General features: G+C 40.7%; 1 protein-coding gene across 5 annotated transcripts in view; it reads right to left on the bottom strand.

Annotated features, from left to right (window-relative positions):
* Nucleotides 1-1,636: 1,636 nt before the first annotated feature.
* ilf3b (interleukin enhancer binding factor 3b) overlaps nucleotides 1,637-14,521 on the bottom strand; it is a 42,347-nt gene continuing 29,462 nt past the window's right edge. Inside the window, exons 17-21 of one of the 5 annotated variants that reach the window (XM_078429542.1) lie at nucleotides 13,844-13,948; nucleotides 9,860-9,931; nucleotides 4,650-5,075; nucleotides 4,030-4,131; nucleotides 1,637-2,815 (exon numbers count right to left, since the gene is read on the bottom strand). In XM_078429542.1, coding sequence (XP_078285668.1) covers nucleotides 2,688-2,815; nucleotides 4,030-4,131; nucleotides 4,650-5,075; nucleotides 9,860-9,931; nucleotides 13,844-13,948 — 833 coding nt within the window. In that variant the 3' untranslated portion in view covers nucleotides 1,637-2,687. The other 4 variants (XM_078429539.1, XM_078429541.1, XM_078429540.1 and 1 more) reach the window with 4 other exon arrangements.

Raw genomic sequence — 14,521 nt, 5'->3', positions numbered from 1 at the left:
GTTCGGTGTATTGGATGATTGAAGCTGAGTCTGAAGAAACAAGACATATTGGCAATTTAACAATTTATTCATTTAATAAACAGGAGCCTCAGTAGCGTGTGGAAGAACCGTACACAGCCACAACAGCCTGGCACCTCCTCCTCATGCTGGTCACCAGCCTGGTCACACACTGTTGTGGGATGGCATCCCATTCTTCAACCAGCATTTGTCGCAAGTCAGCCAACGTGGTTGTGTTGGTCACTCTGGCACGAACAGCACACCCAAGCTGATCCCACAAGTGTTCAATGGGGTTGTGGTCAGGACTGCTGGCAGGCCATTCCATCCTCTCTACTCCCAAATTCTGGAGGTAGTCTCTGAGAAACCCTGCTCTGTGGGGGCGAGCATTGTCATCTTGGAGGATAGAGTTCGGTCCCAGACTGTGGAGATATGGGATTGCCACTGGTTGCAGAATCTCATCTCGATATCTCTCTGCATTGAGATTGCCTCCAATGATGACAAGCCTCGTTTTTCCAGAGGGAGATGCCGCCCCACACCATCACACTGCCTCCACCAAAAGATGTTACTATCGGTGCAGCAATCAGCATAGCGTTCTCTGCGTCTTCTCCACACTTTGACCCTATGATCCAACTGCCGTAGGCAGAATCTGGACTCATCGCTGAACATAACGTTCCTCCACATGTTCAGGTTCCAGTGCACGTGTTGCCGACACCAGCGCAAACGGGCCTGATGGTGAAGAGCAGTCATGGCAGGCCTCCTGGCAGCCCTATGAGACTGGAGATCGGCTGCGTGCAGTCTGTTCCGAATTGTCTGGGCAGAGAGCCGTCGGCCATATCGTCCTGCAAACCTTGACTGCAAATCTGTAGAAGACAGCCTACGGTTCCTAAGTGCTGACAGGATGAGGAAACGGTCTTCTTCGGGTGTCGTCTTCTTGGGACGCCCACTTTGCGGCCTGTCTCTGACATCCCCCGTTATATGGAACTTGGCCTTCACTTTGGAGATGGTACTAGGGCTCACTCCAAATAATGCCGCAACTTGGTTTTGTGGAACACCAGCTTGAAGTTGCCCTATCGCATGGGCCCTATCCAGATCGTGGCATGCCGATTCTTGGAGCAGACACCTGTAGCAGGGCCCATGCTCACAGATGCTGCCAATCAGGTGCCAATCAGGCACCTGATTGTCAGCACCTGGGGATACCAGAAGCTCAAAACAAGAGTCAATAGCAACAGCAGAATAAGCTGTTTGGCATTGGCAGAGAAGATTTGGCAAATTTTTCATGGGCGCAACCCATATACTCAGCTCTGCTGCTCATCCCACAAATGCATGGTCCTTACAAATGTGGCACCATTTAAAAGGGAAATAAACAGGCCTTCCAACGGTATAAGATTTATTGCCAAGAAGCATTGTTACAACAAAGAAATAATCTACCAAACACAAATGTCCTTACTTTTTGTGCTATGTTTATATGTTGATTATTTTAATAGTGTCTTTTTACCTTACTAATGTCATTTTTATCCTTGGAATATTACTGCTGAGGTGACCCATTGTCCTGTCAAATACATTTCATTGTATTGACCCTGTGCCAATCTACATATGACAAATAAATTATTATTAAAATTAAACATAGCCTTGGTCGTGCCCAAACCTTAAAAGCAAGGTATCCTGGTTTGCCAATTTAAAGAATGAACATTTTCTGAAAGGAAAATTGCACATGAAAATAAAGCTGGTGAAAATCATGATTGCGCAAAGTTCAGCAGTTGTTTTATTTTATAAACATTTTATTTAACCAGAGGAAGGTCAACTGCAATACTGTTCAACTAATACAGGGAAAAAAGTACAAAACATGGTCTCTTAAAATAATCACACAATTATAAAACTAAACTGGGAAAAGGAAAAGTACATTCCAGAACAAAGCTCCACTTCTAGACAGCTGCAAGAAAACAAATCATTGAGGAGTTATACATTACAGAGGACGGGATATTAAAGCATCACAACTGCCAGGCAACAAAAAAAAAAGAAGACCCATTACAAAGTGAATCACTGGAACCAGAGTGCAATGCCTGTTTACTTAGGCGCACCATTTTAAAATCTAATTTTAAAAAGGAACCATTGAAGGTGCCAATAACACAGGGATTGGAATAATTTAAAAAAAGAAACAGAAGTTCTGTTTTAGTATTACAGCATTGGGGCCACAAAAATGAAAAGGAAATATTCATTCAGTATTAGCCAACACCAAGTTGATCTGTTGTGAACTTTTGTCAGTACAGTATCTTATCCAACACAGGGCACTATTTGGTCAGTAGCTGACAGCAATGCCCACTACCAAGGCCTTTGTTCACTACCTTCCAAGGAAAAAATAATAATTTAACATTTTATACAATTATGACGATGCAGAATTATTGAAGTGGGCTCTCTGCCACAGCAAAATAGAAGGCAGCCTGTGCCAATTAGTTGGTGGTGCTGGAATTCCAGTCAGGATTCTACACACTACAATAGAGCATCACATACTACAGCACTACTTACTAGAGGAATGCTATTAAACTCAACCATAAGAGTATGCTGTGCTCATGGAAAATGGTCATACAGGGCGTCTTTTAAAAATTCATTGGCAGCATAAAAAAAGATACAGCAGTTAGAAAATAAAACAGAGGGGATATAGGGTTTTCTATGACAGGTGTGGACATGACGATTTATCTGTATTGATAGGTGTTCATGTGGTCCCCTCGGCTATAGCCCCCACCAGGACTCGAATAGGACGACTGATTGGAACCATATCCTCCAGGTAATGGTGCATTGTAGCCACTCTGGGATGCGTACCCTGTGGATGATTTACCATGTTAGAATTGGAGTTACATAGAATACCAAATATTCCATCAAGAAACTTTAACTATTAACTTTTACTCTTCCCTCAGATGTAGCAGCCAAACGTGCTGAGTATTTCCAGTATTTTCTTTTTTTATTTTACATTTCCAACATTATTTTTAAAATTTCATCATTAAATCAAACGATCCAGCCTCTACCACGCTCCCGGGGGGGGGGCATTCCAGAGATTCACCACCCACTGAGAGATGACATTTTTCCACATCTTAATTTTTAAATGACTGGTGGTTTCTTTATTTTGTAGAACAGAGACGTTATTATTATAGATTGCAGATAGCCAAAGACTAAGAAGTAATCCTTGCTCAACCTAACTAGTTATTCTGGCAACTGAAATTCAAAAGAGTTCATGTCACAGGCATCTCAATCTAAAGCGTAAATGACCCATTTACTCCATGCATTAGATGGCAGTTTCATGAATTCTTCAGAAATTAAGCGCACTAAATCCCTCTACTACCCACATTTTTGGGATGCGTGAAGAAACTGAACACCCAGGAGAAATTAAACCAATGCAGGAAGCAGTTGCAAACTCCGCAGATAGCACCCAAAATCAGAATCAAGTTTGGGGGGCTGGAACTGCTACAATATTTCAGTCACTGCGCTGCACATACTTTAAATAGAGCTATATAATCTACCTCCCAATCTACAAGAACCACTTTTAAAATACAATAAATTTAGCAATATCAAAACCAACACAATCAATTTCAGGAGTCAGCTCTTTAATAACCTGAGAACATAGGACAATTTTAAAATTGTGATATTAAATTCTTGGTTCTTCATTCTAAATTACTCACTATTTGCAGAATTCAATTTAAAAATGCAGTTATTCTTTTATAATTTAAATTTTTGGAAATTCATCGTCAAATGCTTTAAACTCTTCTAACCCACAATTTTATTATTTTTAATTAAAAAATGTTTAAACTTGCTTGTTTACTTTCAATTTCACCTTCGAGATTAACCAATTTTCCAATATTTATTTTCTCAAATATATTAAGAATTCCAAATATATTTTCCTCGGTTATGTTTTACACACTCATACTGGTTGCTTTAATCCCACACCTCATCTCTATCCCCCCCCCCCTGCCCCCAACCCACATTTAGGGCCCTTATTACTTTAACACAAGATTACAGTCAGAATACTTTCACAGATCTTACCAGCATAAGAGCCACCAGTAGTCCCACCTCCTCCATAACCTGATGTGCTGGAAGAACCATATGCACTACCACCACCAGAACCATACGACGAACCAGTATATCCTACAAAATCACAAGCAATTACTCAACTACTTGGTGAGCACTGCCCCCCCCCCCCCCACACTGCCTTCCCCCCAAAAATTACTCCACACGTCTGAGCAAATTTAATTGAACCCATTGTTCAGATTTCCAGCACAGGGTATTATATGCCACCACAGAGTATATTTTCAGGAAACGTGCAGAGATCGTCAGTGCTGTGAAGTGAGTCAGTTGGAATGATATCCACAGCCCACCCTGGAATGCCATTTCTCTTCTACATTTCCCAAATGTATTAAAATCAAGGACAATCATTTACAAGGATAAAGTGTCAGGATACCGTACAAATTCCCAGCACCTAGTGTCAGGATTATATATATTTGCCGTATTTTTGGTTGAGTGGTGCAGGGGAGATTGTATTCATGTTTCCCACTTCCACTAACACGTAACATATAGATAACCACCACTCCGCAATCCGTAAAACCCAGAAACAAAATCCGTAAAATGGGATTTCTGTTCATGAAAATGTTCTGAATATTACATACCACCTTTCCGTTCATATTCCACGCCACTTCCAAGATTCTGATTTGAATAGGAACCACTGTAGGAGGATCCCGAATAAGAGTAATTTTGACTGTTGTAGACTTTTGATTTTGCCGGGGCTGAAAGTGAGGGTTGGCTGTAGCTGCTGTACTGGGTCTGGCTGTACGAGGACGGTGGGGACTGGTAACCGCTGCCACCAGCACTGCCGCCGCTGCCGCCACCACCACCACCACCACCACCACCAGTACCGGCACCACCACCAGTGGCACTGCCACCACTTCCCCCTCCACCGCTGTACGATGATTTCTGCAGCGAAGGCTGTGGCTTGGCTGGCTTCTTTGCTGGAGGGGTATAGCCATCATTCTGGCTATAGGAGTACCCTCCTGCAGTGCCTGAACTGGTGTAGCTACCACTGTTGTAGTAGTTACCTGTGGGAGAAGGGGGGGGGGGGGGAGAAACAGTCCAGTTACTTCATCCCAACTTCTCAGAATTAAATACCAGATATTTAATATAATTTTTTTTAATCCGAAAAAATAAACCGGTCAAATTCAGGTAAACCAGAATGATTTATGACAGTTCAAAAGACTATTGCATGCCCAGTACCACACTAACAATTTCACGCTGTGGTCTTTGCAAGCCAAAACTGTTAACATTATTGTTTAATATGATACAAATTTAAATTATGCAAACATTATTGTTTAATATGATGCAAATTCAGTCTGAAGAATGGTCTCGACCTGAAACATCACCCATTCCTTCTCTCATGAGATGGTGCCTGACCTGCTGAGTTACTCCAGCATTTTGTGAACAAATTTAATACATTATCATTTGTACCACAGTCTTTTAGAATAAACAAAAGACTTAATCATGAAATATGATTTCAGGAAAAGATTAGGGTTTTCAGAAAAGGAAGAGGATGGCAAGATACAAGATTCACTTGAGGCTAGAGTTTGAGGGCAGGGAAAGATCAGTGTCAGACTAGTAGTTAGAAATAGAGACTGAGTTTAGGGATACAGCGAGGAAACCGGCCCACCGAATCTGCGCTAACCAGCGGCACCTGCACCCAAATTCCATCCTACACACTAGGCAACAATCTACAAACGCTAATTAACCTATCAAACTGGACATCTTTGGAATATGGGAGGAAACCGGAGCCTCCGGAGAAAACCCACGCGGTCGCAGGGAGACCGTATAAACTCCGTACAGACAGTACCCGTAGTCAGGATGGAACCTGCGTCTATGGCAAAGTGAGGCAACAAGTGAGGACAATAGCCTCCTCTTGAATGTCACTAAAACGAAGGAGCTGATTGTGGACTTCAGAAGGGCTAAACATCCAAGGACGTACACGCCACTGGAGATAAATGGGTCTACTGTGGATAGGGTGAGCAGTTTTAAATACTTGGGAGTCCGCATCACAGAGTGGGCAACACACATTGCCACACTGGTGGGTAAGGCAAAGCAGCGCCTTTACCACCTTAGACAACTGTGGAAATTCAGAGTGTCTCTGAGGATCCTTCATTGCTTCTACTCTGGGGCTGTAGAGAGCATCCTGTCCGGCAACATTACAGTCTGGTTTGGGAACAGCTCTGCCCAGGACAGGATGGCCCTGCAGAGAGTAGTGCGTTCGGCAGAACGCACCATGGGAACTACACTCGTCCCCCTGCAGGACCTATACATCAGGAGGTGCAGATCCAGAGCAAGCAAGATCATGAGGGACCCCTGCCACCCCAGTAACGGACTGTTCCAGATGCTAAGATCAGGCAAACGCCTCCGCTGTCACGCTGTGAAAACGGAGAGGATGAGACGGAGTTTCTTCCCACAGGCCATCATGACTGTCAACTTTTATAACCCCAGAGACTAAATTTTTGTCTACACTATAGTAACTTATTTACTTTATTTATATGCTGTAACTGTAATTATTTTTTGTGCACAATCCGCAGGCATTGCCACTTTCATTTCACTGCACATCGTGTATGTGTATGTGACAAATAAACTTGACTTGACTTTACCGTTGCTTCACTGTGCCGCCCAGAGGTGTAAAGATTGAGCTAACAACAAATGCAGGTTTTCTATTGTGGATTTGAACGAGGCAGAAAGGGGGTCAAGGAAACAGAACTGGGCACCATCAGCATGACGATTTCACAGTGTGACCAAGGTACAGATAAAGAGCAGAAACAGATCAAGATTCTGACATAAGTGGAAGCGCGAGTGGGAAAGACCCTTCTGGAAATTCTTCTACATTTGGCGCTACAGAGCTCGACAGATTTTGACAGAGTCCAGAAGACTGTCAACAGCTATGGAAAGGAGCTGTGTAAATTATGTGTGCTGTGTGCTGTGTAAATTATAGAAACTCAAGATTTAAAGGAGAGTTCTGGAAAATATGAAAATGGATTTGAAATGCAGCAACACGGTTGTAACGTGGCAGGTTCATTTCTCTCCTGAGGAGTAGGGTATTGGGATGACAAAAGAATTTGCAATCAAGTGTTTATATTAATCATGCACACACTCAAGAACTGCACAACAGAGGCACAATTTTGGAACAGAAATGGTGCAATCTGAAAGAACCTTATATCCTAGTTTATTGGCTACAATTACAAACTAGTTGCCTGGTTTTTCATTATGGGTCAACCACAAATTCTATATTCAACATTCTTCACCAGTACCATTCCCTTGAGCTATAATCAAACTGTGCAAAGTGATGAACAATTTGTCTTACTGTTGACCTTCAAACCACATATCCCATTTCTAACTGAAACAAATGTTTCCCTTTACCATAATTGGAGCTCTCAACCAAATCCTCTTCTATTTAATGCATGCTTACTCTCTCCCCTTCTAGCCAGAACACAAGACATGCAGATGTCTGTCTGAGCAGACTAATGTAAATCTGAAGAAATCGGCCCTTCAGCTTACCTGACCTTTTTACTCAGCTCCCATTAGATCATAACGAACTATTTCCATCTCTTGGTCGTTTCAGTGCATATCCTTACCAAAATATGCTGCCTTCCCATCTCAACATAACCGTGGGGTAGCATAAAACAATTACAGTCTGTTCATTTACAAGTGGAAGACACTAACCTTGACCAGACACATCTTTCCCTCTCCGCCTGGCAGAGAGATCCACTCCTTTCTGTTCTTAGAAACCACTATTAATCACTTTCACTCCCAGGAAATGCAACATCCACCTTTTTATCATCTTACCACTCAGAGACCCAAACAGACCTCAGAGGATCACTGGCACTTATAATTTCATCAGGAGGGATTCCACAGCATACTTGAGCCAAATTTGCCCAGTAAAGCTGCTACCTCTCAATGCTTGAGATCCGGGTGCGATCCTGACTATAAGTGTTGTTTGTGTGGAGTTTGTACATTCTCCTTGCGACTGTGTGGGTTTTCAGTGGGTGCTCTGGTTTTCTCCCACATTCCAAAGATGTGCAAGTTTGACTTCTGTAAATTGTCCCTAGCGTGCAGGATTGGATAGCATAGAACTAATGTGCAGGCGATCGATGGCCCGCATGGCCTCTGTGGGCCGGTTTCCATTCTGGACCAACTTCACTGGTCACAAAGGAATCATTCTTGAATTTATACTATTGGCGTAGTAATTTATACATTCGCTAGGTTAGACCAATTTAGACAAATTAGATGACTGTGGCAATATTTTGCAGATATTACAACAGGTGAATGAAATTTCAGACACCTTTATATCAGATAACAACTGTTAAATAGAGATCAGGATTGAATCTTAGAAATTGATACCTTAAAAAGCATTAAAACAGCACTTTATTTAACCATTGTTTGGAAATATTGAAGAAAATATCATATATCATTTGAGTTGTGTTGAGTAGGACCTTCAAACGCAAATTGTATTTGGCCTATACAGATTACTGGTATGTCTGCCCTTTTAATAAGTGGGCCTTCCTTTTTGATGAAGGTTATTTAGATTCTGCAGATATGAAAATAAATTTGCAGACCTTTTGAATTGAAGGAAAAGGTTGGAATTACACCTACTTTATCAATAGTCATACCTAGGTATAAGTTTCATAATGGTCTTGATATAATTCTTAAATTTCCTATTCCTCACTTTCAGTTCTGCAGACTGAGGAAAGAGCCTAAACCACAAGACCACTCATCTTGATATTTTAAGATGGTAATGGCAAAATTGGGCATCTATGAAATCGACAGGTGGAATCGGTAGTTTTGAAATGTAGCTGTAATGTTATAATGCTTGAATATGATATTCTGGATTCTGTTGCTTTTCTCTCTGCATTACCTATTGGTGTGTGTGGCATAATTGTTCTTGTATATGATTTGGCTCACTAACAAGGTTTTTCACTATATCTTGGCAAGTGACAATAATAAACTAAAACCAATGCCTACCTAAAAGTCTCTTAAATACCACTATTGCATCTGCGAGGAAACCGGCCCACCCGGTTTCCACCCCTAGCAGTACGTTGCAGACAGCTGCTGGTTAAAAACTAGCCCCACATGTCTTAACAATAAAAATAGTCCCTCTGATCTTCAAACCAAACCCTCCAAGTCTTTGATATTTCTACCCTGGGAAGGTTGATTGCCTACCTCTATGCCTTTCATAATTTTAAAACTTGCATCAGTCTCCAACACTCCAGAGAAAACAATCCAAGTTCGTCCAATCTCTCCTTGTAACTAATGCCCTCTAATCCAGGCAGTATCCGAGTAAACGTCTTCTGCACCCTCTCCAAAGCCACCAACACTTCCTGTAATGGGGCTACCAGAACTACGCACAATTCTTCAAATACAGCTCAAAGTTTTACAAAACTGCGACAACTTCCTAACTCTTCCGCTCAATCCCTCGACCGATGAAGGCAAGCACACAATTTGCCTTCTTTACCACTGTATTACTTGCAGCTACAGACTTGGATCTCAAAATCCCTGTATACCAATCCTGTACAGCAACCTTTTCAAAGGTCCTGCCATTAACTGTATACTTTTCTCCTCCATTTGACCTTTCAAAGTGCAAAACCCCACACAATCTTGCCACACAAACAGCCATAGATATCGACAACTTCAAAACTTTCCTGACCGTGTTAAATTACTGATCGTATTTTTTTGATAATCCAAGGGAGGTAACAGCAAAGCGAAAAGGGTAGACAGGTTTGATAATTGATAATTAATTAAGGTTAACAAAGAACATTAATTTTCTTTTGCTGAGCGAGCAGAGGTTTGTAAAGTTACTTACAAGTGTTAAAATTGGAATTGTTCCAATTGGGATCTTCAAAACCATCATTCCAACTTGGACATATTGACATTCCTTCATAGCAAATGGGTTAAAAACTTTTATTGAACTTGAATGAAACAACCTGACATCAGTTCTGATTAAGTTGCTATACAATTGTTCTCATAGAAAAAAATTGTCACAACACAAAAAAAAGCAAGCAATAAAAGGTTGAGGCACAATAAAGTAGGTTAGGTCATACATAAAATCCCTTGAATTGCAACCTTACTGCTTCAACTGAAATCGTTTTTTTCTTTAAATTTGGATAGGGCCAGGTCAATACATTACACACCTTACTCTATCTACATTATGAAAACTCACATTTAAAGTAACAAATAACCCAGCCCAGTAAGAACAAAGTCAAAACAAAGCACTGATCTGAATCATTTGAAACTGGCCCAACATCAGTAGAGAAAATGCTGGAAAATGTGAGGGATGCAACAAAACTAGAGTCGGACGGAGTAAAATCTGCTTAGTTTAAAAAAAAAACTAATCAATTGGAGCTCAACGATGTAGCTCATGGTATAGATGAGGGGGTGAAATTCAGTGGATGCTGTTATAGCATTTTAAAGTCTTTTGATAAGGCCCCATTCAGGAGCTGGTCATCGGGGTTGTATTGCAGAGTAATACACTGACACGAGGAATTACTTAACGTGCAGTAGGCAGAATAGTAATGAGTGGGTTTTGAGCTGACAGTTTTGGGCGAAACACAGCTGGGATCTATCAGTAACTTGGCCAAAACAGACCAAATGCCATGTTTCAAAATTTGCTGACAGTGCAAAGCTAGGTTGGATGGTGAAGATATGAGAATGCATTTGCTGGAATCTTGAACAAAAAAAAGCAGCAAACTACTGGGGAAACCTAGTGGGTCAGGCAGCATCTGTGGCTGGAAATGTACTGAAATGTTTTGGGTGGCACTGAATGGCCCTGACCCGAAACACTGTCTCTCCATTTCCCTTCACAGATGGTGCTTGGTCTGCGCGTTTCTCCAGTAGAGTGTAGGTAGGACTGTAAGTAGGAAGAAGTGAAGCAGCTTCCAAGAGAATACAGGCAAGTGGGCAAAACATGGCAAACGGATGGAAACGTGGAAAAATGTATGCAATCCATTTTGGGGCGCAAAACAGAAAATGTTTAAGCAAGGGCGACAAGCTGGGTAATTGCCATACAAGGAGAGACTGAATAGGCTTAGCCTGTATTTTCTGGAGATTACGAAAAAAAGAGATCTCACTGAAACACAAATCCTTGAAGGGCTTTACAGGCTGGATACAGAATGTCCCCACTGCCAGGAGCCCAGAACCAGGGATCAATTTCACAAGGCACAGAGAAATATCTGTACCAAGGGTGGCAGATCTTTGCAATTTTCTACCCAGGAGTGTTAAAGAGACTCAGATCACTGAGTTCATTCAAAATAGATTTCTAGATAGCATGCGAATCAAGGGACACAGGGACAGTACAGTAAAATGGAGCTGAGGTAGAAGATCAGGCATGATCTAAATGGACAGCAGAGCAGGCTCAAAAGGGACAGATGACTCACTCCTGCTCTAATTATATTTTATCAAATACCACCACACAAATAGTTTGCTGGTTGAAAAAATGGATTTCTACCAGTAAAACATTGGGATTTTAGCTAATACTCCACAAAAAAGCTGAAAAAAGCTATGTAAACATTAGATCTAGTGGCTCAATCGAACATGGTAATAGGGAAAAGCAAATATTTCTACTCCCTGACAAAACCCTTTCAGTGTAACATACTGGTGGATATGTGGACATATGGTTGTAAATGCAAGGCTAAGATTCAGTATCCACAAGTATGAGAAGTGCACTTTCAAAGGAATACTAATCAGGATTGCAGGTTCTTTCCCAGCAAAGTTAGTTTTTAATTAGCAAAATGCCAAATGGAGGGAGATTCAATTTGTCTGTTTTTGTTTAATCCAGATCCAAGACAAATATTTTTCAAAATTTATAAACATACCATTGATAAGTATGAGCTTTATTAACTAGCTCAATATTTGCTCCATTTTGATTCAAAACAATACCTAATCTGCAAAAACATGTCAAAATTATTTGGCATAAATACAGTGCCAACCCAAAATGTGAAACTGGTTAATACACTGCTACTATCAATCAACAGAACCATTCACACTGCTAAACACTGTTAGCAATGTGAAGTTCTCAATGTAGAACTGGTGTTTTAAAAAAAATTTAGGGAATGTTTCCCTACTATGAATAGCGCTAATGTCACATAAAATAAAATTAAAATTACTTTGCTCCAGCTGCATGTTCAATGTATCACATTACCAGTATCAACAATATTTAGGATAACCTTTGAATTGCATTAGATTTAAATTAGGCTGACAGTCATATTTTGTTACACTGTATCACTGGGTAAAAACATATTCCAAATCAAAACAGTTTCTTTGGATAGCAAAATTCTTTTGTTTCTTCACTGCTTTGGCTTTCCCTCCCCCTACAATCTATTGCTTTATAGGTGCGGTGATCTTGCAGAAGTCTCCTCCCCAAGTCTTGATAATACAAAAAGTAACAAATACTGCAGACAAATACTTGTGATGGATGCCAGAATTCGGAGTCAAAAACCAGTGTTTCAGTGGCATCGACAAGAAACCAGAGTCCAGGTGAAGCAGGTAGTCCAGCAAGTGTCTACAGATTTTGGGCATCAACAGTTCAAATGAGTTAGACCAAACTGGGAGGGGCAGGATTTTGAATCAATTTTCACCCTCTAGCCAGAGGGAAAATCTTGGAAGCTGTCTTTGAAAAAGTCACCTACAGCTGGGAGACAGAGCAGAGAGAAAAAAAAAATTAGGCGTGCTTTGTAAAAGGTAGAATGCCAATTTTTTTTAGATTTCTCTGCTCCTGTCACCTTGTGCAAGTGTCTTTTTCTGAGGGAAGCAGCTTCTTTGTGTACAATTTCAGCTGATAAATGCAGTTTGCTTCATGTGGCTTACAAAGCAGAGAAATATAAAACATACCAACTGCAATTCAGCAATAAGCAGTGGTTACATCTACGGTAGTAGAGATATACTAGTAGACTTATGGCATTAACAACTTGCTCAGAGGATTGTCATCAAGTACACATTATTCAAACCAGAACCAAACCATAAACCCATTTCCAGATTGCAACTTAAATCATCCTGGAGACTGAGGGGAGTGGGCCCAGATTTTCTGCTCCCAATTTCTACTTAGACTGACACACAGCCTGGTGAGGACCAGATCAAGCAGAGTTGCTATACCAGTCCCAGTAACATAACTTGTGCTGCTTAAATTCCAGGAATTTCACCTGGATATGGGCATCTAACAAAAAAATTAAATGTCTGGAAAAGTGGGGCAAAACCTTTATCCATGTATCAATTTTATTCTTCTACATTGAAACCGTAAACCATTTCCAAAGTTGGTAGCTATGATTCATACCAAAATATTGGCCTTCATGAGCATACCAACTGCATGAATCTATCTGGCAGTCAACTTGATACAAAATTTCAATATTTAAGTTAAGAATTTCAGTAATATTTTACCAAAACAAATTGAAAGAAAGGAGACTGCGTTTGAGGCTGATTTAGATATGAAAAGTAATAATCCCAACATAACATGGCATCCTTTAATGGAATTACATCTTCACTTGGGCGAATAGCTTAATGATAGGAGCGAACTTACACCAGAAGGTGATTTTTAAGGTACCAGAAGGTTTTAAAGGGTTTCCTTGCAAATTTAGTTACTATCCCCAATATTGGGATCGTCAGAGGGCAACTAGCTTTATTTCTCAGATTTAAACACAATGGGATATGTACTAAATAAAAAATTGCACACGTTTTAGTTAGAATCACATTTTTATCTTGCAAGCCCCAAAAGGGGAATCAGAAAATGTTAGTAATTTGTTAATAATGTGCAGCACATAAAGCTGTCCGATGCACTTTTAAAATAATTACTCCTTACCATATCCACTTGAAGAATTAGAGGATCCATAACCATAATTGGAGCCACCACTTCCTCCTCCTCCTCCACCACCATATCCATAGCTTCCCCCACCATAACCAGTCCCTTTTTGGAGATTTATTTGGGAGAGAGGAAGAGAGAGCAAAAGTGTCAGTTGATAGATAATCTTACATGAACTACAGCAGTGTCAAAAAATCATAGACTATTTGTCAAGTGCAGTATTCCAGGACAGTCAGAGTCTTACAACATGGAAACAGGCACTTTGGCCCAATTTGCCCACACCGGCCAACATGTCCCATCTACATAAGCCCTACCTGCCTGCACTTAACCCATATCACTCCAAACCTGTCCTATCCATGTACCTGTCTAAATGCTTCTTAAACATTGTAAAAGTACTTGCAGTGTTGATAGTTTTCTATTGGTTTCTTTGAATAGCATATTTTCGCAAAACTCTATAAATCCAGTTTTAAAGACCAAAGAAATCTCTTCATCACAATAAACTAAACAATGGTTAGACAAATGATAACTGAAAGCCCCGCCATCGACTATAGCATTTCCATACTCATTACAGTGTAACATGCAGCTATGGAGTGAAATGCAAGGCCCAATGAAGGTACATTCACCCCATATTTGAACACACCATTTCATCAGACCTTCCAATAGCCAGCTTTTAAGTTC

The sequence above is a fragment of the Rhinoraja longicauda genome, chromosome 37, assembly GCF_053455715.1.
Source record: "Rhinoraja longicauda isolate Sanriku21f chromosome 37, sRhiLon1.1, whole genome shotgun sequence".
In the NCBI taxonomy this organism is placed as follows: Eukaryota; Metazoa; Chordata; class Chondrichthyes; order Rajiformes; family Arhynchobatidae; genus Rhinoraja; species Rhinoraja longicauda.
This window is presented reverse-complemented; position numbering and strand designations above follow the sequence as displayed.